The sequence below is a fragment of the Molossus molossus genome, unplaced genomic scaffold, assembly GCF_014108415.1.
Source record: "Molossus molossus isolate mMolMol1 unplaced genomic scaffold, mMolMol1.p scaffold_m16_p_1, whole genome shotgun sequence".
NCBI lineage: Eukaryota > Metazoa > Chordata > Mammalia > Chiroptera > Molossidae > Molossus > Molossus molossus.
Genome location: NW_023425344.1, coordinates 11,039,254 through 11,064,112, shown reverse-complemented (window position 1 = coordinate 11,064,112; position 24,859 = coordinate 11,039,254). Strand labels below are relative to the sequence as shown.

Here is a 24,859-nt window from a genome sequence, read left to right as displayed (position 1 = left end):
TGGTGGTGATGCACGTTTCTGAGCCTGTGGGGCTACTTGAGTTTTGGATTCTCTGCTTCAGCAACTTTTAACACTATTGTTCTAAACCACTACTGGTTTCGATTTGCTGCCCTCCACAGCCATGCCTAGTTCTCACTAAAACGGGTTCAGATACCACCACCTGCCTCAGATTGTGGCTCCAGTGAGGGTCTGTGAAATCCTGGCAGCCAGATGCGTGGGCATCAGTCAGATTAGATAAGCACATGAGTCAAGGGCTGTGCCAAGCTTTTGGTATCTCACACTCTAGTAAACAGGAGTTCTATTGTTCTTTTATTTCTAAAAGGCCTTTGATAGAAAGCCTCCATTGTATCCCTACTTTGCCTTCTGAATCACCCAGAAGGAATCTAACTTTAGTTTCCCTTCACAAGCTGGTAGTTCCACCTTCCGATTTCACCTTTTCTAAACAGGATACCTGGAGGAACTCATTTACTCCACTCCTGCCTGATTTTCATTCTAATAACACGGACATGCACGGCCATCTCCATTCGCTCTCTATATACCGGTGTAGACACGTAACAGCTTCTTCTTAGATGGCAAGTTTTTAAAATATTTTAAACTCCATAAAGAGCTTCTCCTGTCAAATTTCTCAGTCTTAAAAAAAAAAGGCACACATCGTAGCCATAGGTAATCTGCTCCATCCCATGCCAAATGGACTGTGGTTGATTGGGTGTAGTCCTAGGTGTTAGGCAAATAGTTGACCTAGTGACAGTCCCTTTTATGGTCTTGTTTCTTATTTAAGCATTTCAAACAGATTGCACATTCGTTAAGTCACTGAACGGAAAGAAGGCATTATAGTGTAACGGGATGCCAGCTCTGGAGGCAGGCTGTCTGGTTTAAATCCCGCTTCCCATAGCTTGTGACACTGTTGGCATGTTACTGACCCTCTCTGTGCCTCGTTCCCCTTTAATATGGGGATGAAAGTACCTACATCACAAACTGACAAGTTCGTCCTTGAGTGCCACAGAGTGATCATTGACATTTAGATCATACCTTTATCCCTGTGCTTCAACTTAGTTCCCATAACAAGGCTGTTATATAGTCCCTGGCTTTACATAGTACCTAGGAAATACCAGAGTCGTGCGAGGGAGCACAAAAAGCTGGCTTTATTGGTTCTGACAAATGCACAGTAACTTAGTTTGTTCATGTTCCTGGCACCACAATCTGAAACAAATTTTACTCCTCAATTAAAAACATATACTCTGAAAAGTGATTAGGTAGTTTTTAAAAATTTCAATCATCATATATATTCAATCATTAAAAATCTTTGCCAAACAAGATACCAGTTTTATATTTTTGAACCCCTGCATAAAAATGGAAAAACAAATCAAGGCATACAAATTTCATTTTGTTCTACATTTTTAAATGCCATCTTTTGTTCCTTTAAAAGACTTTCATCCACTGCAAAATAGTTGAAGCTCAGGTGCCCATTTAAGAGAGAATGAAGGGATTTTAGAGTATCTGAACTAAGCACTGTCTTGACTGAACCGAACCAAGAACTCTATCAGGGTCCTCGTGGGCCTCCCGGTCATGCCTTTCCGCAGGTAGGAAACCTCGTCTTTGTTGGTCATCACGCCTGCTATGTCTAAGTGAGCCCAGGTCGGGTGACTCACAAATTCCTTCAGGAACGCCGCGGCTGTGCACGCTCCGGCGGATCTGCGAAGACAGAAGCAACTATTTTACTCCAAAGATCCTCCTTCTTGCTAAACAGATTCTATGATCAGAGAGCAAGTCAAGCTTATGAGACCTATTAAGAAGTTAACCGAGGCCTGGCTGGTTTGGCTCAGTGGTTAGAGCGTCAGCCATCAGATCAAAGAGTTGTGGGTTCGATTCCTAGGCACATACCTCAGATGCAGGTTTGATCCCCAGCCCAGGTCAGGGTCGTACGGGATGTGTGTCTCTCACATTGATCTTTCTCTTTCTCTCTCCCGACTCTATCTAAATATCCTCGAATGAAGATTAAAAAAAAAACCCCAGAAATTGCTTCCAGATATCTATCTTCACCCCAATTTTTTTTTTTATCCTCACCTGAGGACATTTGCCCATTTTTTGTTCAGATAGAGTGGGAGGGAGAGAGAGGAAGAAAAAGAGAGAGAGAATATTGATCGGCCGCCTCCTGCATGCTCCCCACCCCCCCGGGGATTTGGCCCACAACCTGGGCATGTGCCCTGACCGGGAATGGAACTGGCGACCTCTTGGTTCATGGGTTGATGCTCAACCACACCAGCCAGGCTCTTTTTAATCCTCACCCAAGGACATGTTTACTGATTTTTAGAGAATGGAAAGAGAGAGAGACATCGATGTGACAGAGAAACATCGATTGGTTGCCTCTCATACATGCTCCAACTGGGGACCTAACCCAAAACCTGGGCATGTGCCCTGACAGGGAATTGAACCCACTACCTTTTAGTGTATGGGATGATGCTCCAACCAACTGAACCACCTGGCTAAGGCTCCAGATATAGCTTTAAGCCGTAAAGGACAAATTCCAGATTCCCCTTTTCCCAAGGTAATGAATTCCTATGTTATCCATCTCTTTCCCTTACCATTTATCTAAAATGACCTTCAGATTTGAAAATACACAAAATTTTGAGAACCAGTTGGGAAATACCTTAAAAATGAAAGACATTAGAAATTAGTGCTTACAAGCACTACATCAAGAGAAAATTGGAGAGTTAAACCTTTTGTGAATGGGGCTAAAATCGAAACTGGTCACTCTGGCAACCAGTGATGATGGCAAACAAGCACTTGCACCGCTCACTCTACATACCTGTACTTCCCAATGTTATTCATATCAGCAAGCTGGCAGTCCACCACCTGTCTTGTGTAATGTTCGAAGAGAGGCATCCTCCAGACACGGTCCCCCGTCTCAACACTGGCCTAAAGAGGAGACAGGCACAACAGTTGGAAGCCTGGATGAAATGAGGTTTGCGCTAAATTCGGCACTGAATGTGGAGTTGTGAGGAAGAAAAGAGCGGTTCTGACCTATTATTCTAAAATATTAAACTACATAGCAGGTTCTAGAATTACTCTAATTTTTTTTCTTTATTGATTTTTGAAAGGGAGAGGGAGATAGAAACATCGATGAGAGAGAACACTGATTGGCCGCCTCCTGCATGCCCACTGGGGATTTGGCCCACAACCTGGGCATGTGCCCTGACCAGGAATTGAACTGATGACCTCTTGGTGCATGGGTCGATGCTCAACCACTGAGCCACACTAGCTGGGCAAGAATGACTCTATTTTTAATTTTAAAATTTACTTGAGAATTATAAAAGAAACCAAGTATGTTGTAAAACAATCCCACAAATTTGTAGGGCATTTGCTGAAGTCATCAAACTAATATTCAGAGTCTCTGTGTAAATTATTGAGCTGGTATCCGGTAGCACATACAAGCTGTGAAACAGTGATGCTGTCACCTTTGGTGGGCTGGGGAAACGCCTGGACTGTACCACTGAAGCCCAGACTCCAAGACAAGGTGGCCTCATTCATTCACGTCATCATTTACACACTCATTTGTTCATTCCACATTTACTCAACTCCCACTGAGCATCACCAAGTGTTAGAGAAATAAAGAATGTAATATCTGAGCCATCGACGGGACCAGTGTTTTAATACACCCTGGTCAAACATGAGACTGAAGAGTGAAAAGTCAGGAAGCAGCACTATAAGCTGAGTAAATATCAGATGAATCAGCCAAGGGCTGATGGTGCTACCCTCAGAAAACAGACTTTTACTTGTTGTTAACTGTTATTTAAATAATGTTTATGCACATATCACCTTGATTTTTTTCAAAGAAGCTTACATTTAAAAAAAATCGGACACTGTTGTGTGTGCTAAGTCAGAGCCATGGGGTGCATGGGAGGCTAGAGGAGAGGATGGTGGCCCAGCCTGGAAGGAGAGAACAGAGCTGATAGCACAGGGGTGGGGTAGGGAGGGCTTCACAAATGGCAAGAGGACAAAGACAAACAGGAAGATTTGAGGGTGAAAAGTAGTCTAGGACCTTAGACCAACATCAAGAATGTATTCAGGGACGGTCTGTATTTGTCCCACTGGCACACAGTAAGGTCCCATTAATTATTTGTTGAAAGAATGAGGTGCTGCCTGGCCAGTGTGGCTCAGTGGCTGAACGTCGACCCGTGCACCAAGAGGTCGCCAGTTTGATTCCCAGTCAGGGCACATGCCCAGGTTGTGGGCCCGATCCCCAGTGGGGGGCATGCAGGAGGCGACCAATCGATGTTCTCTCTCATCAATGTTTCTCTCCCTCTCCCTTCCTCTCTCTAAAATCAATAAAGAAAAAAAAAGAAGAAAGAATGAGGTGCCACCCGGAGCTGTCTCGCAGCCAAGCGGGAGCTCAGGAGAGAGCCAGGACTAATCAGCCGAGGGCTCGCGGACGCCACGGGACAGATGAGCTTCCAGAGCAGACTGCAAGCAAGAAGGGCACGTGGCCCCGGACTGAACACCCACCGAAGGAGAAGACAAAGGAAAAACTGGCAACAGAAGCTGAAAGAGAAATCGGTGATGAAGAGAAGCAGAGATTATTACAGAAGCCAAGGTCAAGGTGTCACCAAGAGGCCACAAAGTTACATGCTGCCTCTAGACAGCCTAAGTGAGGCTGATGGAGTGGGGCTGGCAGGAAAGCTGATGGCAGTGGGTGGAAGATGGGCTGGCACGGGGTGGTGGGGACGAGACGCTGTCTGGAGAGGCTGGCTGTGCGGGGCGCAGAGGCACAGAGCACAGCCCCGGGAGGCGTCCTCCCCCGCCAACGGACCCGGGCAAGTCCTACTTAGATGCTGGCCTGCTTTGCTCATGCCACACATTCATTAAGGCCACTCCTTCCTTTACAAAGCTGTCCTTGTTACCTTTCTACCTGAGACTCTACAGTACGGCCATGGTGTCTGGGAGTCATCTCCTCCTCATTGTGAGGCTACTGGAGAGGAAGAAGGTGGTATCATACCCGTAATTTTGAGACATTTATAGAAAACCCAAAGCACACTGAATCAAGTTGACTGCACTTTCAATCCAAAGGCAAATCTACAGCATAAAAGTCACTTTAACACAGGGGTTGAAGAACTGGATCATTCTAAGGCTAGAAAATCATCTCCACAATGTAGGTCGATGTGATTCCTACCTCGAACAGTCTGTTCCAGAGCCAGGAAGAATTGGTGAAGACCCCGGTGGCAGCGGAGCCCAAAGCTATGTCCATGGCACCTGCAAGACACACGTCCGGGTCAGCGGTTCAGCTCTTCACCGCGATCGGCGTCTCTGCTCTCGCACAGAACTTCAGAGTCAACCCTGTTACATGTCTCCCTCATTTCTAAAACTAGAGTAGCTTAGGAAATCCTTACTCTATATATCTTTCCAGTTTCCAAATCTAGAATTCACCTTCATTATTAGCGAAAATGCAAAAAAGGAAATAATATTAAATATCACCAATAATCTCATCCCAGGAATAACCATCACATATTTTTTTAATATTTCCTTCCAGTTTTTTTCTAAACTTAAAAAAAAACAAAAACAGACTGCTCTCTCCTCTGAGTAGGATGGGACAGTCCCTGCCCGGCTAATAAAGTTCTCTTAATTTGAACCCCCCCCAAAAAAACAAAAACACATAATGAAGGCCATACTGTATATATATGTCCAAGTGTGTGTTCTTCCTTTTATGCTTTAAACATTTATTCTCTTTTATAAACAAATATTTGAAAGTAGTTTTAATGATTTTAAAAGTCCATTGGGTAGAAAAATTGTAATTTGCTTACTGTTGGATATTTAGGCATCTCTAATTTTTCAATATTTTAAATCACATCTCTAAGTATCTGCCAGGAGAATTTAATGCCTTTTTTTTAAAGTCTGTTATTATTTTATCATATTTATTTGCTTCATCTTTGCTTCCTTCTCCAACAAAGCTGTGTCCCATTGGCTGATTTCAGAAATACAGTTTAGAGCCATCATTTAATTTTTTCAGTCTGGTTAATGTCACTGGCCACACACAATGATGAAACGGACTCTCTCCAGGGCAGGGAGCAACCCTTCTTCAGTGTCAGACACCCCTGTGCCGTTAGGATGTCGGACTGCAATTAGTTCATAGTAAGAAACTGCAAACAGTGGACAATTTAAAACAAATCACTATTTTGATGTGGTGACCATATGCAAAAACCTGTGATGCTGCATGACACGTGGGCGACTCAGGTCTGCTCGGTGCATTTGTTCCTTCAGGCTTTGTTACTCTTTACCTCGCAATGATCCCTGCACCACAAATGCTCCCATCATCTACCACTAGATTATGAATATATCTAAAAATATCTGTTGTGGAAAATTTCAAATATACACAAAGCAAAGTGAATACCATAATGAACACACAGGTACCCATTAGCCAGCATCAACAACAATCGACTCGTGGGCAGACTTGTTTCATCTACACCCAACAGATTATTTTGAGGCCAATCGCAGATATAGTAATATTTACCCTTAACACACACACATCCACAAAAGTCAACAACTACACACAGTTCACCAGCCTAACAGGCCTGCCAGTGTCTCCTCTGGCCCTTCTCCAGTCCACTCTGCACACCTCCGGCCAGGGCCCCTCTCATGGCGCAAACGTGATCTTACTGTCTCCGTGATTAACACTCTCGGTGTTTCCTGCTGCACTGGCTCAGGACAAAACCCTGCAACATGCCACGGCCAGCCAGGGTCTGGCGCCTATGGCCACAGTCCCTGCAGTCCCCCCCGCCACAATGTGCTCTTCTCTGCCCCACTCACTGCTGCCCCCACGTGCCCCCAAGCAAGTGTGCCCTTGGCTGCTGGGATGCTCTTCCTTCCCTCCTCCACTCCGTGATGCCGCCTCCTGCAGATCCCAGCGCTTCCCAGACGGGGTGCTGGGCCTCCCGGCTCATCACATCCCCGGCTGCACAGGCTCTCACATGCCTTCCAATTCGCTGCTTCTGCTCGTCACCTGCACCTTCAGACCTGTCACCGAGAGGACCTGCTAACAGCCAGTCTCCACCAGAGGCCTGACATCTGTCCTGACCCACCTTCATCCGCAGCCACTAACAAAGCTAAGCACGTGCTGCTTCCATAACCACTCACTGGGCACCCACTGCATACCAGATGCCATGACAGGCGCTGGCTATCCCTGCCTATAGTCCGTCTGTATACATGATGCAGCGGGGGACACACATGCAGTTACAGGGACATATTCATTACTGCTTTACTTTCCAAGTTAGCAGTTTTTCCATATTTATTCCTTTGTCTTCAAAACATTCCTCTCAACCTCAAAAGTCTTGCATCAGTGTTTAAATGTCTCCGAGAAAAGATGAGCACTAGTCTTAAACAAGAATGTTTATGTTTTCTTAAAGGAATAGAAAATGAGCGACAAGTATTTAATATGATCCAACTGGGATCATAGCTCTAAAGATGATTTCAGCAAATACTTCAGAAACCCTTCCTATGAACGAGGGCTACTATACTACCCCTTCTACAGATGAATTAACTGAGGCCTTGTCCAGAGTTACATTCTATTAAGAGGAGGGCAAGTTTTAAAATCAGGTTGTCTCTCTCTAAACACTATGTATTTTCTTCTGCCATGAACTCGGGGCTGGAAACTTTCTTATCCTCTTTGACCGAGCTCAGACTTAGAAGTGGTATTTGGGGCACCGAAATGAACTATCTACAGCTCTCAGCCAAGGCAACAGCCAGGGCAAGCTGAGGGCTCATCCATTAGGTTGCCCTTAGTTACCTGGGGCCACCTTTCAAAACTTCTCAAACCCTCAGGCTGGAAAAAAGGGAGGGGGTGTGATGCCCATTTACAGAAAGGTGTGCTACCACCCACCTCCCACTGGCCCCAAACACCTGCCCCGGCCCCTCCATCACTCAGCTGGAAGTGTTGGCTGAACTGAACAGGGAAACAAAGGACATGGCAGTAATATCAGTGCCAGCTGACACGTCCGTGGACCACTGCCGGACCCACACACGGGTGGGAAAGAAGAGATCTGCTAACGTAAGGCTCACGTGACCACAGGAAGAACCAAGAACAAAGGATGAAAACTGATCTGAATGTTAGTCTTAAAAGAGGCACAGGCAGAATGAATCCCCGGAAAGAGAAGTGCTGGAGGACAGATCACGAACACGGGGTTTCTGCCACAAGCCAAGGCCTGCTGGTAGCCCCTCAGGAATCTGTCCACCCTGCCACAGAGCCGGGGGTGGTGCAGCCTTTTCACCATGCCCACCCCACGTGGGCACCGCATCAAAGGAACTTGCCCAAAACTCCCTCCAACCTTCACAACTCTGCAAACCGACTTGCCCCAGGTATTGATGCTCAAGGGGGTCAAGTAACTTTCCCAAGACTGATGGACAGCTGGGCATCACCCCTGGGTTGGCCTTAAAGCCCAGGTGCCTCACGACACGTTCCACGGCCCCGCCTCAGTTAAATGAGGGTCTTACCTCTCCCCTCCAAATGCTTTTATTTCCAGATAACAACCGGTACAAAATGTTCCCAAAACTCAGTGGGCATCAGATACATCATGATGAATTAAAAAAAAAAATACACCATTGATTTTGGGATTTATCACTAATCTTTTCAGATCTGTATCAAACGGTCATCATAACAACACATCTCTTAGTATCATCTTTAGATGTCACTCTGAAAGGGCTGATCTGACCCACGTGTCACTTCTTGTTTTAATGCTACAGCCTGGCATGTCCTACAACAAACCTAATGTTCAAAGCAGTTTACAACGGCGGCACCACTGCCTGGTGAGAGGTCCCCCGCCCTGAGCGCAGCGTGCGCTCGGCCCGCACAGGGCACCTTCACGCCGAGGCAGGAGCACGCTGACCTGTGAGGGTGGCGGCATTGAGAATGACCTTCGGGTTAAAGGTGTGCGCGTAACAGAGCGCGTCAGCCAGGATGAGTCTCCCCTCGGCGTCGGTGTTATCCACCTGCAGAGAGGGAAAAGGTGGGGGTCAGCTAGCACACGTAGTATCAACTAGTCACATCAATGATCAGTTCAAAAGTGAGAAAGGGCTGGTGTGATGTTTGTGGTTGAGGAATTTATCCACCACGAGGGTCAAAAGCATGCTTCTACTTCAGTTAGAACAGGAATATAGTTAATCTGAAGAGCAAATCTTAATCTAATAAGCCCCTGTGCCAGAGCTGATGACTTTGGAAGCTGAAATCAAGAAAGTGTCTGGCCCTGCCAGGGTGGCTCAGTGGACTGAGCATTGTCCCATGGACTGAGAGGTCCTGGTTCGATTCCCGGTCAGGGCACGTGCCCGGGTTGTAGGTTCGATCCCTGGAAGGGGGACGTGCAGGAGGCAGCTGTTTCATGTCTCTCTGTCACATTGATGTTTCTATCTCTCCCTACCTCTCTCTCTCTAAAAAATCAATAAAAAAAATTAAAAAAAAAAAAAAAAAAGAAAGCGTCTGGTCTATTTTACCAACAAATTTCTAACAGGAAAGGGGGAAATTTCAAGATTTCTGAAAATAAATAAGCCAGAGTTTAGGAAAGTTACAGCGGGGTGGCAGCCTGGACCTCCAAACCCAAGAACTCTGCCACTTCAGCAACTTTTTACACATTAGGTTCCGTGTTCGCCAGGGCAGTGCACACGTGTCCCAGCAGAGGCCCCGCTCCACACCCAGCAGGCAGCCGCTGACTCAGGACAGTGTCGCCCTCACCCCGACGAGGAGAGAGCTCATCAAGGCCCAGGCACATTCACGGAACAGCCAGTACTTCCGCTGCTTTGCCCTGCTCTGTGGGGCTGGCTGCAAACCCACGGTCACTTGTGTGCGGAGAACACAGGATGCAGGAGGAACAAGAAGGTAGGAAAAACATCCTTGAAATTCCCCTAAAATTCCCCTAAATACTTTTGACTTTGCATGAAAAGCCACTTGAAGTAGACACCGCCCTCCCCCACATGCAGTCTGCCCTCTGCACCCGTGGAGGGGTGTCCGTGTGGCTGCTGGGGACTCTCTAGGAGCGCCAGAATGGGGAAGGCTGTGCCATCCATTCACAAACCTGTATGGTCTTCCCATTCTTGGCTCTAACGACATCCCCAGGCTTGTTGGCCTTACCACTGGGCATATTTTCACACAGAGGGGCCAAACCTATTGGAAAAAAATAAATGAAGGAACATGGAATGTGCTGAGTCCACACATGCCACCCCCAGGACAGATGCCACCGGTGGGCCGTCGGGAGCGAGCCAGACACCGGCAACAGAACACATCGCCTAACCTGACTCTATCATGAAGAAACAACCAAATAAATCCAAATCCTGGAACAACGTGAGACAAGCCTGGATCCTTCGAAACTGCTAATTTCATGAAAGGGGAGTGAGGGGAAGGGGCAGAAATCAGGTTCTAGATGAAAAAAACTAAAGAGACATAGCAACCACATGCAATGTAGGGTCCTTCAATGGCTCCTAGCTTTAAAAAGTAAATAAAAATAAATAGGTGTGTGAACACATGCACCGAGAATCTAATTTATATAACTGGGAAGTCTGAATTTGATTACTGTATCAGTCCTTGGAAATGAAAATGATACTGTTATTACATAGAATGCCCTTGTTCTTAAGAGACACAGGGGTGACATGTCATGATGCCTGCTACTTACAGTTAAGCAGAAACATTTTAGACTATGATATTAAATGAGGGTGGCGGGTGTCACACAGACCTGGATTCCATGTCTAACTTCCCGTGCTATGGATGGGACTCACTGGCCCATTCTCCCCCCCAACCCCCTCTGAAACATGGCTAAGTCCTGGCATTGTGTCCAGCATCCGTATTACACACAGAGGACTCTTTCAGCGTCAGCCACTTTCTGTGCATCACAGCTTCAACAGGCCACAGCTGTGTGTGCTAATCACAAAATGATTCAGCAATGTCCTTCCACTCTGACAACTGGGCACTTTCCACTAGCAGAAACCATAAACTCGATTTTATATGCCTGACTGCTACTACTTTTTGCAGAAGTAAAACAAATCAATTCTAATTATAGCCCATGATTGCAAAATACATTGAACTTCAATCAGTTCAGACCAGAAAAGACTTATCCAAGCTAAACAGCTTCTGCTTGATGAAAAGCTATTTCAAAACCATTTCTTGCCCTGGCCAGTTTGGCTCAGTGGTTAGAGCTTCGGCCCACGGACCAGAGTCCCAGGTTCAGTTCCCACTAAGGGCACATACCTCGGTTGCAGTTTGTCCCCGGCCCCAGTTAGGGTCGTGTGGGTGGCGACCAGTCAATGTGTCTCTCTCTTCCCCTCCCTCTCCCGCCCGCTCTATCTGGAGATAAATGCAAAAAAATGTCCTCGGGTGAGGATAAAAACAGCAACAGCAACAACAACAAAAAACATTTCTTGATTTGTTCGGCTTAGTGGAAACCGTGCGTGTTATTTCAGTTCTACCACTGGGCTGGATTCCAGGAGCTCCCACGACACCCCCCTTCGCCCACTCACCGATGACATTAATGGGCAGACCGAGCTTGGCGGCAGACACGATGGCTGAGCAGATAGTGGCAGCTCCTCCCATGTCAGCCCTCATGAGGTCCATGTTTGCAGAAGGCTTGATGGAGATGCCACCACTGCGGGAAAAGGACACCGTGCACTATTACCACAAAGAAGAGGGCCACTGTCCTCAAAAGGGTTAACCACCACATCAAAGCACCATCTACCTGGTAAAGAAAACTCAAATTTCTAAAACAGAATCTGAGTGAGTACAACATTTTAAAAGATGATAGTGCAGCCTTTATAAGACTGCGGACGGGTATCTTAGCTCATTTTGTTTCTCTTTGAATGAAATTGGAGCAGTGCCCCTGGAAACACCACTGTATTGGCTCTTTAACTCCTGGCCCCACACAGATTTGTCTCTTCAGCAAATTTAATGACTCAATGAACTTACTGAGCCTGAAGATCACACACTATTAAGGAAAGTCAACAAGCTCATGGAAGACTGGGAGGCTCTTACCCCACAGAAGGATGTGGAGAACAATTCCCTCCAACATCCCCAAGGTATGCTAGACTCTGCTGATGGCAACATACAAGCAGAACCAGTCAATGTCAGAACCTGGAACAAGACAGGTGCTGACTTGAAGGCTCGGAGACAGCGCTCAAACACCAGAGGTGACAAGGGTTTCAACCAGCAGGAAACCCACACCACTCCCCAAACAGGCTTCCGGATGTAAGATCCGAACAACACTTGCTTTGCACATCAGGCATGGAGCTGGGGCTTTGACTTCAAGTTCTGGGATCTGCAGCCACCTTGCTCTGGTGACTCTGGAGAAACTATTCCCTGCAGAGGGTCTCGTTCCTTACAAATCGGGTCCTAATTCTCACTCATCTCAGAAGCACTCCATAGTTAGATGGCTGTCACCCCTAGAATCGAAGACTACCCACTGACTCAGAAAAAGAAAAGAAACACGCTCTTGTTCCAAGAAATTCAGGAATAAGCCCTTGGGGGCACAGGGAGCACACCGCCCCTCCAACTGTCCTGCCTACCGGCCCCTCTGTCCTGGGAGCCCCGCTCTCTGTTTGTAGGACTCTCACTCAGATCGCAGTCATCTTTGCTCACCTTCCAGGTCCCTCTCGAATGCATCACTTTCTTTTCCACTGCATCCATCCTAGTTGAGGCTGCCCTCGTCCACCGTCTATCATTCAGACGTTCGCTATGGCCCACATGCTCAGGTCTCCCAATTCAACCTTACCTCTTCATTTCACTACCAACACAACCACCAAATTTTTACCAAGAAAATGTCTATCTCAATCAAAATCCCAGCAGATGTGTATGAAAAATGGCAAGGAGATTCTAAAAGCGATAAGCAAATTGCAAAGGACACAGCCAAAGTAGTTTGGAAAAAGGAGAGCAAGCTGGGGGCCTCAATGACTAGACTTCAGGACAAGGCAGCGGTAATCAAGATACTCAGTCACAAGGTCCTGGAGGAAGGACCCAGAGCAGAGAGATCATCAGGTATATGGAGAACTGACTGAACAGTGCTGCCAACACAGTTCAATGGGGAAAGGACAGTCTGTTCGACAGTGGTGTTAAAACAAATGGATTCCACACAGAAAGGAAAGAAGGGGGAAAGGAACCTCAGTGAGTCACACCACACACAAAAATCCAAAATGGATCATAGCCTAAAAGCTAAAACCATAAGACCTACAGAAAATAAAAAAACCCTCAGACTTTGCAATAGGCAATAATTTCTTAAACAAGGCAAAAAAAGCATGAACTATAAAACTGAGAATGGACAAGTTACACTTTATCAGAATTAAAAACTGCTCTTTGAAAGATGTCACTTAAAACAATGAAAAGGCCCCCCTTAGGGTGGGGAAACTACATTTCCAACATGCACATCTGACAAAGGATTTGCACCTAGAATACAATTTTAAAAACCTATAACTCAGTAAAACAGACATTTCTAAGAAGAGCAAAAGATTTGAACAGACACCTCACTAAAGATATCCCAATGGCCAATAATTACGTTTCTTACCTGGAGAAGGTCCATAGTGCCTACCTCCCAGGGCTAATACATGTCAAGTGCCTCACAGAGTCTCTGACACATGGTGCACACTTCATAAACGGCAGCCTAGTACATTTAAACTTAACGTATCAGATGTAACCAAAACCATGCTTTTGAAGCAAGCCATACACCAAATAATACCAGTGCACCCAAAGCATTCGCCAAAACACAAAGCAGACACAGGGAAGACCTACCTATCAAAGGTAATCCCCTTCCCCACGAACACCAGGGGCGCGTCACTCGCATTGGGGCTGCCTCTGTAGTGAATTTCCAGGAAGACGGGAGGCTCATCGGATCCTTTGGCCACACTCAGGAATGATCCCATCCCCTGCTCCTCAATCCAAGACTTGGGTCTATGGGGCAGAAGGAGAAAAAAGTAAATACACTCTGTTATCTCCATTTCAAAATAGCTTAGGAAAAGCTTATCCACGTATAAGTCTAACATATAAACTCTTAAAATATGTACACGTCAGTGTTTCAATCAACATGCTCTATTTGCTCTCATTTTGGGGCCAGTCACTTGTTTCTGTTTCCTCATCTATAAAATGAGGTCAATCATACCTCCATCAAAAGACCAACTTCAGAATTACTGAGAGAGTTCACGCCTGGTACATAATGCAATGTCAGGTAATAATGCATAGTCAACAAATAATCGTTACTTGATTTTTCCCCCTAATCTTTTCACATATTTTTAAAGTTTTAGTATACAGGTAAGGCTCTGAGACCATCGAGAGTGCTTACAGATAGTTAAGGGGCCCATTGCTTTACTTTTGGTATTTCTGAAAAAGGACTAAAACAATTAACCAAGAAAAAAAAAACACAAGAAAGCTACACTTTACTAAGTGAGCAAAAATATCCTATTTCTTTGTTTTTTTAGAATTGCTGGAATCCAGTCTTTTCAGTGGGGTCACACTATTTCTCACGGTTTGGATCCCAGGTTGAGATGCCTGATTGAAGTAGGAAAACTAGTTATTACTTAGCAAACACAGGATCGACAGGGGTAACATAATGGGAACAGCCCTGCGTGCCAACCAGACAACAGAGGCCCTATCGCTGTTCCTTCTGGGCGGGGGTAAACAGGGCTTTGTGCTGCCTTCTGGCCACTGTAACTAGGCCAAGAGAAACCCTACACTGCTACAGGCAGACCAGCAACAACCGTATCCAAGGAATGCTCCTCTTGACTTGCTTATCTATTTGCTGAAACTATTAAACTAGGATTGTACTGTGGAGAGATGGCCACTGGATTTCTGAGGGAAAAGAATATAAAAATGGAAGGTATGGCAATAAAAAGTCACTTCATAAGAAGCAAGGCTGTATCATGTGGGTATTTTTTTCTTTAATTCTCACCTGAGGATATTTTTCCATTGATTTTTAGAGAGAGTGGAAGGGAGGGAGGGAGGGAGAGAGAAACATCGATGAGAAAGACACATGGACTGGTTGCCTCCCGCACAACCTCGACTGGGCCAGGGATCGAACCTGCAACCCTTTGGTCCTCGGGCCAACGCTCTAACCACTGAGCCAAACCAGCCAGGGCCCATGTGGGTATTTTTATTATTTTATTATTTTTTTCATCCTCACCCAAGGATACTTTTTCCATTTATCTTCAGATAGAGTGGGAGGTGGGGAAAGAGGGGAGAGAGACACACAGAGCGAAACACTGACGAGAGAGACACATTGACTGGCTGCCTCCCACACAACCCAGCCAGGGTCGGGGACTGAACTCCAAGCACGGTCCATGCCCTTGCCCGGAATCAAACCCACGACTCTTTCTTTGGTCCTTGGGTCGACACTCTAACCGCTGAGCCACACCGGCCAGGGCCATGTGGGTACTTTTAATCAGAAACTCAGTCCCGGATGTTTTATTAGAGCCCTGCCCTTCTGGAAGCGCTGTGTACTCCTCTGATTTACACCCACCTACACGCCAGCGGGTCTGCTGCAGCTGTCTCAGTTTAATGGGCTACACTACGCCCACCTGACCCACCCTGGTTCCTCCAACTTCCCTCTGCTCTGCCCAAGCCTTGCAGTTTCTCGAAGGGTCTCTGCACATGTGCTCCCCACCTGAAACACCCTCCTCCCTTGTTAACTTCTGAGCAAACCTCCACTCTGCTCAGGCACCCCGGTCAGCAAGCCTTTCGACTTTTCCACACTCATCCTCACCTCTCTGCTCCTGCAGCCCTCTGTGTGCCCCTTCACCTGCCTGTTCTTCCCACCGGGTCCTCTGAGGACAACAATCCCCGTCACCCGTCTCTGTAGGCCAAATGCTGGGCGCACAGATGCCGTCACTGATGGGTGACCGCAGCCACAATTTGCTAACACACACCGGCTCTGGTGTCTCCTCACGTAAAACGAGGAAGAGTCTTCCCAAGACACCTTTACAGACACCAAACATTGCTACAGACTAAATATATGCTAACCACCCAAAACTTTTCCAGGCTTAGTTCTGTGTTTCCTACAGAGTGCACATTTTTCAGTCTATCTAGACCACAGGGGTTTTCCTGAAAAATGTGAATGCCAATCACAACTAAGTACTGATGAATTCTTTCAAACGGAAGTTCCCTTGAGAAACAACCTTGATAGTGACGAATTCTTTATGTAAAGCAAACATCTCTCAATTCTTTTTAATCGTAACTCCCCAAACGTTCAAACGTGATTTGCTGAAGGAGAGGAGCGATGGGCAGGTTGCGGGTACCAGGAGGGTAATGGGAGCTGGAGGAGCGACTGAGCACGCCTGGGACCCCAGCTCGGAGAGTTGCCAAGGCCACGCCAGGCGCGCTGTGTTCCCCACTGCGTCAGAGGAAAGACAGGAGGGATTCCCCAAACAACAGTGTACGAGTTCCTCAGAAAGTAAACAGAGGGACCAAGTGACCCAACAATTCAACATCTAGGCCCATCCCCAAGAGCCATGAAACAGCTGTCCACATCAAGACGTGTACACTCCCACTCCCGGTGGCATGTTCACAGCATCCAAACGGTAGAAACAACCTGAACGTCCATGAACTGATGGCTGGGGGGGCGGGCAGGAGAAATGAGGAGTGACTGTCAATGGGCACAAGATTTCCTTCTGAGAGTGAAAAATGTTCTGGAGCGGATTGTGGTGACGGCAGCATAACACTGTGACTATGCTGGCCATCACTGAGCTGCACAGCTCACAGGATAAACTAAGTGGAATGGAATGACATCTCAATACAGCTACGATCTCTCACACACACACACACACACACACACACACACACACACACACACTCTATGCAGTCTGCAGTTATGACACCCTCTCAAAGGTAAGGAAAGATGTAACAGGAAGAACCTCAAACAACCCTTATCCCACTTGTGTGTGGTCACTAGTGGGTCATCGCACCCTCTGACCTCAGGCTATGTTACTCCTGTGAACAGCTGAGGGAGATGGATTTCGGACCCCCCGGCCCCTCCTGGTTATAAGTTCCTACGAGTCTAGGGCAGAACCCCGAATTACCTGATGTGGACTTCTGTCTTACTACTAGCACCTTTGAGATTCTTCTCAATGATTTCGGCAAATCTGGTTGGCGTCATCTCATTGGCAGGGGTCTCCATCAACTGGCGTGCCAGGTTCTGCCCGGAGGCAAAGAGGACTCCCTTCTGCCAGGCCTCCTGGTCCCCGCTGGCAGAAGGAAGCACAGGGTCACCATCAGACAAGCTCGCGAGACACTGACCGTGTCGCAGCTCATAAAAACGAGGGGAAGACTGCACAGAAGGTGGACACGTGGGACCCGGATTCATCGTCTGGGATCTCACCCAGGGTGGCCGACGGGATGGCGTAAAGGGCTAGAAAACATGGCCCCCACTGTGCAAGCTGGGAAACCTGGGTGAGCATGTCACCTCGAAACCCTCCTCTGTACAACAAAGGGGCTGCCTGAGGGTCTCTGAGGCCCCAAACCCACCACAAGTTGATGGCAGCGGTTTCCACAGTGGCCCGTTCTGTCCACTCTCTCTGCATCAGCAAGGACACAGGCCCCAGCGCTAGCTGGAGAGAGGACACACTGCTCACGGGAACGGAAGGCCCTTCCGCCTAATGTTTGCCCAGAATAGGGCTCTGAATGCCAACCCACCCGAGGGCAAGAATCGGCTTTAACAGAGAAAAGACACGGCCATGTTTCGACCCTAGCTCTCCATGAGCACGACGGGAATTAACGTGAGAGGCACGGATGGGTAAACAAGGGCTCGTCGTTTGGGGTGTACGTGGGCCGCACGTGTGCCGTTCGGTCAGCGTATGAGCCCTGTGAAATCGGAACTACGAAAAGGAAGCACCGAGAGACTGTGGTCACGTCACTGAGGTGCCAGCCAGGGCATGGGGGAGCCAGGACTCAAAGCCAGGCTGACAGGTCGCAGAACCCTCCTTCGTAACCATGACATCGTAGCTGCCAACCGCCAGGCTGTGCCGAGACCCCACTGCTGCCACACCCCCCGAGGGGCTCCCACTGTTCGTCCCTGGCAGCAGGGATTGGTCTCCAGGACCCAGAACAGAGCTGGGATGTAGCAGGTGCCCAATAAATCTGCTGACAGAGTTTTCCCACGAGGCACGAGGGCAAGGACCCTCTCCATCATCTGTGTAGCTCTGGCATCTGACAGAAGATGCTGGTGAAGCGGGAATGTCCAGGTTGAAACCCGCTGGGACCGGGCATCTTGTCCCCACCCTCTTCGGGGAGCCAACCTGGTGTGGCCTCGTAGTAACCTGCAGCATGGAGGGGCCCGGGAGCCACCAGGCAACACATGACGAAAGCCAGGAGCAGAGCGTGGGGACAGGTACCATACTCTTAAGAGGGCTGCGGTGAGGCAGAGGTCGCAGCCTGGCCGCGCGGCTTGCCCAGCACGAAGGGCGGGCAGTCCTCGCCAAGGCCCTGCGGTCGGAGCGCCGGGGATGCCGCCCTGATCTTGGCTTCCTTCCCTCACCTCCCGTGGAGCTTCGGCGACACGACCGCCTTCTTCTTCTGCTTCAGCTCATCGTACTCGTAGAGGCCGAGCACTGCCCCTTCCGCAGCCGCCTGGGCGTCGCCACAGGGGTCCACCTCCACCGACGAGATCTCCAGGTCCTGAATCTGCCTGCACCCCGCTTTGAAAGGACAGAGGAACCAGAAAACAGGAGCCAGTCAGAGACCAAGTGGGGGGTGCTGAGTAAACCACAGGACTGGGGTTCAAATCCCAGCTCTGAAACGTGACCTTCCTTAGCCCCCATCTTCTCCTAGGTGAAACGAGAAGCGAACACACCTTGCAGCTCGGGGAGGACAGACGGATGGGTAAAATGACCGGTCTGGCCCCTCACACAGTGACTATGACTACTAACTAGTATGACCTCTGAAATGCTCGGATTACCAGATAAAGCGACCCCGTCACCAGGAGTTTGCCAGATTAAAAAGGACAAAGAAGTGATAAGATGAAAATTACTTCCAAGGACCGAGCAAAGTCCATTATTAACACAGCATTTCATTAAGATCAGCTCAGCAAAATCTCCCAAATTAAAGCTATAAAATAATCAGTCACCATGAACTTTGTCAATGGAACAAGCACGATACACACGGGCCAAAGACCAGTGAAGCTCATTCTCTCGGCCTCAGGGATGCTTTCCGCAGCACCGGCACCCAGCCTCCGCGGTGACGGCCTCGTCCTGCTGCTCGGCTCCGAAGGCACTCAGTGGCACCTGCCGCAACTCTTAAACCAGCCACAGGACAAACTGGGACCTTCGGTAACTTGTGATAAACAAGCGGCCCACACTTTGCGTCCATTTCCTCTGATGTGTAAATATGATGACTCCATATTTTACTTTCTAGTAAAATAGAGCCTCTAAGGTCAATCCTGTGAGAGTGAACAGATGGCCCTGACACCTCCCAACAAAAGCTAAAGAAATGGAGAAATAAAATTCCATAAGCCAGCCATTTGTATCTAATATAAAGCCAAGCATGCTGGGTAAAGGAAACAGCAGGCAGATCGTTTTTGTTTTGTTTTTTTTTTTTTGTGGTACGTGCCCCTAGCAGGAACCGAACCCGGGACTCTCTGGTCCACAGGCCGACGCTCAACCGCTGAGCCAAACTGGCCAGGGCCAGATCGGTTATTTCTCCGTGAACGTAGCCAGTGTGGCGATGGTCAGAGGAGCAAAAGAGGGGAGACAGAGTCACCTGAAAGAGTAGATCCTTAGAAACCTCCACCCACATTAAACTTCAAAAGTAAAATAACCTGCAACAGCCACTCTGATGTTTTCTTTGCCTTCGTGCCAGTTTTCCTGGTCATCCACGCCAACTCCCTTTTTGCCGAGCCCAACCACCACCACGCTGGAGAAGTCCTGTTCCGGAAACACACAGAATCAGCCACTGTATATCTTGTATATCTTTACAGTACTCAATTCCACAAGGAATGGTATCTGAGCTCAACTACTGTAACCTCAGCACATGGTAAAATCAGAGTCACACTTGGTTGTTGGGCTTTCTGAGCCCTGTATGTTGCTAAAATGTTATAAAGTGTGTGTCTGAAAGGTAGAGAGTGAGGATAATCCTGCAAATAATTCTACTATACAGTATGAGAGTGCCCCACCCCCACAACTGAATCAAGCCTACAGATTAAGCAGTACAAGAGGCAATACTTCCTACAGCAAGTCACCTCTTTACAATCTAAACTATTACTTATGGCTTAATACTAAGTCAAAACAATACATACAATCCGATACAAGCTTTTCTGCAAGGCTAGGCAGCCAGTCCTTGGCATATAGGAGGTGCTCACTAAGGGTTTGCCAAACCTGATCTTCATCTCCTACCTCATGCAGACCATAAAAGGTTCGGGTTTTGCCTGCCTTCAGCGGTGGTCCAGATCTGAAACAAGAGGAAACAGTTGTGTAAAATATTAGTTCCTTTGAGAAGTGACTCATACATGCCTTTAGCATTATTAAAACACTCTGCTGCCAAAAAAATAAAATTAAAATTCAATATTCCACTACTTCTGTGAACTTGCTGTACTTGTTTTTATCAAAATACAGAATTTTCTCAGGCCAGATTTCTCAGATACGTAACTTCTAATTCTAGCTCACAATTAGAATACTTCCAGAGTAGATTTAATACAAACTTATTTGAGAACAAGTATGGAAAGTGATGCCATGGATGGACAACACCTGGCTGCAGGGGAGAGCGGAGCACTTATGAAGGCTGACTAGAATCTTAATTCTTTTTTAAAATTTTTTACCCTCACCTGAGGATATTTTTCCATTTATCTTCTCACAGAATGGGAGGGAGGGAAGGAAACTGGGAGAGAGAGAGAGAGAGAGAAACATCGATGTGAGAGAGACACATCGACTGGTTGCCTCCTGCACAACCCTGACCAGGGCCGGGATGAACCACAACTGAGGTACGTGCCCTTTGCAGGAATTGAACTTGAGACTCTTTGGTCCGCGGGCCAATGCTCCAACCGCTGAGCCAAACCGGCCAGGGTTTAATTCTTTTAAATATATGATATAAGATACCAGCCTCAGGGGTGGGCTGACGGTAGTGTGTTAGGCGTGGAGGTCACTTATGCGGACTTATCTGGAAATGGGAGACCAGGCAATTTCCACACAAACCAGGTGGCAATGCAGGGTTATAGCCTGGACGCCCTGGTGCTGCTGAGAGTTACCAGTCGGGAAGGCCAAGGTGTTCTGTACTCTAACTAGTTAGTTTTCTGCTTAATGAATTAATCAAGGTGTACGAGAAGGCTGTCTACTGGTGAATGGCTGCTAACTAAGTGGGGATACAAATTCTGTTATCCAATGATTAGACAATTACTACCATTATTAGACTACATGTATTAGAGCCAAGAAATGATCTATAATCCGAGTAAGGTGTAGTTGCAAAGGCTTATGCTAACGATTCCATTTCTGCTAACTATGGCCTGCAGCTCAGGACTTGGAAACTCCAGTGGTTCTCTACTTTCTCTAGACCCTGGCTAACCCAAGAGAGGTCAAAATCTCAGGCCCACCCGGACTCAGTAAGAATCTGCATTCTAACTGCACCCTCCAGAGATCTGATGGACTATAATGTCTGAGAAGCCTTAGAAAGTCAAGATAAGCAATGAAGGGAGCAGCGCCCTTAGGCTATTCTGAACTAGTCTAGGGACACAAGGTCCCCCATGAATAAAAGGAAATTAAATTAAAAAAAGAGGATGTGGGAGGTGAACTGGTGGGTAGGAGAAAGGAAGGGAAAACTGAACCTGAGCCAGGAGGGTGGACTGAGGAAATGGGGTACTTTCCAGATCCTTTTGAGTCAGTCTCCATAATAAAGTTGTGATGTGGTTGAGGTGGCCTGACTTCCCAGAACTGCAGGCTCACCCACACGAAACACAGAGTACCAAAGTGCATTCCAGAGACACACACTTTCATTTTCACTGAGCAGTCCCCAGCATGCTTCCGAGAATTTTTACCCACTAACAATAAAGCATAGAAAAAAAGATTCTGCTTTGTTTCAAGGCGTTTTAAAAACTGGAGCCCGCAGGTGAATACTTACATGTTCAAAACTTCTCTCAGCTTTCCAGACACCAACTTATCAAAGTTCTCCCCCGCACTTGTAAATGGGGGCGCGTCATTTTCTTTTTCTCGGGTATAGATGCCTAAAACAAGGCCCTGAGAACAAGCAAAAAAAAAAAAAAAAAATACATATATATCATCTAGGTCCCCAAATTCCGGAAGGAGTAATAATGCTACCTAAACCGTGTCCCCATCAAGGACAGAAGAACAAAGCCAAAAAAGCAGGTGCTGGGCAGTTGGCTACACTCACCTCCTGCCTAAATGTTTCAAATTCTTTTCTTCTTTTTTTTCCAATTTTTATTAATTTATTTTTGTTACAGATGTTTCTCCTTTTTTCCCCCTTGCTTCAAATTCTTGCCACAGCAAGACGGGAATCACTACCTGTCCTGGGTCTTCATGGTCCCTTCCCAAGAATGGGTTTTTACAACATAAAGAGCTTCCTTCACATTCACATAAGAGCAGAAAGGTGTTTTGTTTAAGAAAACTGTTCCATCTATAACCAAGTCAGAAGGGGTACAGAACATGCCACTCTAAAATATGCCAAATTTGTCTTTTTTTTTTTTCTTAAGAAAGATGTACTTTATTTTTTTTAAATAATTTTTCTTTATTGATTTTAGAGAGAGAGCAAAGGAGAGAGATAGAAACATCAATAAGAACACTGATTGGCTGCTTCCTGCATGCCTCCCACTAGGGGTTGGGCCCACAACCTGGGCATGTGCCCTGACCAGGAATCGAACCTGCGACCTCCTGGTGCATGGGTCAATGCTCAATCACTCAGCCACGCTGGCCGGGGCCAAGCTTGTCATGCTGAATACTTTGAGCTGCAGGTACTTTAGAAACAGCAGACGTAGGAAGGCTCTCTGACCTCCCACTTTCTACCCAAAAGCATGTCATAAAATATTCCATGAGAAAGGTGCTCTCTGTACCAGCAAGAGAACACTTATCACCAGAGACTGGGCATCGACACCAAAATGGCCCTGTACAAACAAACCTACGAAAATAACCCTTGTCTTCCATTAGTTTCCCCCACATATCTCCTAGTCACGGTCACAATTTACTGCCCCTAGCCCTGGCCCCTTTGTCTTGTCATCTCCCCGCAATTTTTCGTTCTCTGTTTAAAAGGGTATATACGTTTTGGGGCCTAAAGGCTTTTGGGTCTTTGTTTTCCTTTTGAAGACTCCCATAACCACTAAAATATCAAACAGAATGTGTGTGCTTTTCTCCTGTTAATCTTATGTATGTTTAAGTCTTTGGTCCAGCCACAGAACCTACGAAAGTAGAAGGAAGGTTTTCCTCCCCTACAACCTTCAAACGCAAATCTGATAGTCTGGGATGCTCTCCCAGTAAAGCCTATGGCTGCACTTGCTAATACTAATAAGAACGCTGGCCAGCTTACAGGCTGAAAAGGAGAGAAAGGATGCACCTGCTCAAGCAGGCAGCCGCAGAGCCTTCTGCCCGACAGTTAGTGACTTACCCCCTCAGGCCTCAAGAAACTGAAATAAGGAAGTAAACCCAGAAATCACTATTTGCCTTTGCCCGTAATGCAGGACTTTGAAAATGTTTTCTGCCTGATGGCACCTCTGCGCGATGGAAAGAATGTGTAGTCTTCTCACCTGACAGATGAGGTGACTGAAACCTGGTCTGACATACTAGCCTGAGTGAGGCTGAACTCTGCCAGAATCCTGACACCTTCCTCACAGCCCTTTTCACAAAAATCACACTGGTACCTACACCAAATTGTGTCCTTTCCATCAAAGAAAATGGGCTTCCTTGGTGCTGGTAACCTTTCCAGGTCCTAACTTTCCTAAGCCTACTCATTCCTCGGGTTCCACAGAACCAAGTGTGGAACTCGGGGGACAGGACACAGACATTACCTGGGTAGGATGTTGCAGTGTTGGAAAGAGCACGGAGAGGTGCCTGGTCCCCTGCCTTCTGACACAAGGGAGAGACCTGAGCTCAATCCCTATCTAGAACATTCCTCGCCAGGGACAGTCATTTCTTGCTCCTCAAGCATGACCCCCAATCTCTTGCACCTTCCACCCACCCATTCCCCTTTCCAGATCCTCCACACCCCAATAGGGATCGTCTTTATAATTTTCTGAAGTTCAATTAGATGAAGAAAAGCTTCTGGAAGACACTCTCCTTTTAATTTCACGAAGAGATGGGTCTCTTAGCAAAGCCCTATTCCCTAGAGTGAGATTGTTTTTCTGCACAAAGCTTTGCAGCCACTTCAGCGGAGGACGGGGCTGTGGAGCCCTACTGGCCGACTCTGCGACCTTAGGTGGCATTTCACCTCGGCAAACTTGGGCCCCCCCCTACTGTGGTGGGAACAATACTGGCTGCACCATCCTTTCCGGGGTTACTACGAGGACTACACAAAACAATGAAGGAAGGGCATGACAGTCGAGCTCGGGCAGTGGCAGCTATGGCCATCCTCTCTCGCCCAGAGTGCGATCCTAGCCCTCTCAAGCAAGGCTGGTGAATGCTCGGGGCACTGGGCAGCCCCAGCCCCGGCCGCTGCCCAGGCTGAGCTCTGCAAAAGGAGAGACCTTTTCTTCTGAGCCCATTTTGTAACCTGGCACAGAAGCCGGGGTCACTGCGCCCTCGACTCGCCCCGCAGTCCCCGTGGCCCGCGGGCAACGATCCCGGGTCGGCCCCGGACCCAGTCACGGCCTCTCACCTTCGTCATGTCTGCTGCAGCGAAACCTTGACTCCAGAAGCGTTTCAACCCCAGACGTCGGAGGGCAACTCGCCCCACTGCCGGAAGAGGCAGCAAGAACATCTTTTCGACTCCCCAGCACCGCCC

At 47.5% G+C, this 24,859-nt stretch overlaps 1 protein-coding gene across 1 annotated transcript; it reads right to left on the bottom strand.

Moving 5' to 3' along the window:
• Window positions 1-1,127: 1,127 nt before the first annotated feature.
• LAP3 (leucine aminopeptidase 3) lies at window positions 1,128-24,838 on the bottom strand. The gene is made up of 13 exons (XM_036281182.1): window positions 24,734-24,838; window positions 22,034-22,149; window positions 20,320-20,374; window positions 19,746-19,851; window positions 18,468-18,627; window positions 17,014-17,178; window positions 13,739-13,897; window positions 11,485-11,609; window positions 10,050-10,138; window positions 8,871-8,973; window positions 5,168-5,247; window positions 2,807-2,916; window positions 1,128-1,692 (listed from the first exon to the last, which is right to left on the bottom strand). Exons 1-13 carry the CDS (start codon window positions 24,833-24,835, stop codon window positions 1,503-1,505), a joined length of 1,560 nt encoding a protein of 519 aa, XP_036137075.1. The 5' UTR covers window positions 24,836-24,838; the 3' UTR covers window positions 1,128-1,502.
• Window positions 24,839-24,859: the final 21 nt, after the last annotated feature.

Coding starts and splice junctions, on each gene's coding strand:
- LAP3 (XM_036281182.1), bottom strand. CDS start 24,835: ATGTTCTTGCTGCCTCTTCCGGCAGTGGGGCGAGTTGCCCTCCGACGT. Junction 22,150..24,733: donor CTGCAGCAGACATGACGAAG/GTGAGAGGCCGT, acceptor GCTTGTTCTCAG/GGCCTTGTTTTAGGCATCTA. Junction 11,610..13,738: donor AAGGGGATTACCTTTGATAG/GTAGGTCTTCCC, acceptor CTTTTCCCGCAG/TGGTGGCATCTCCATCAAGC.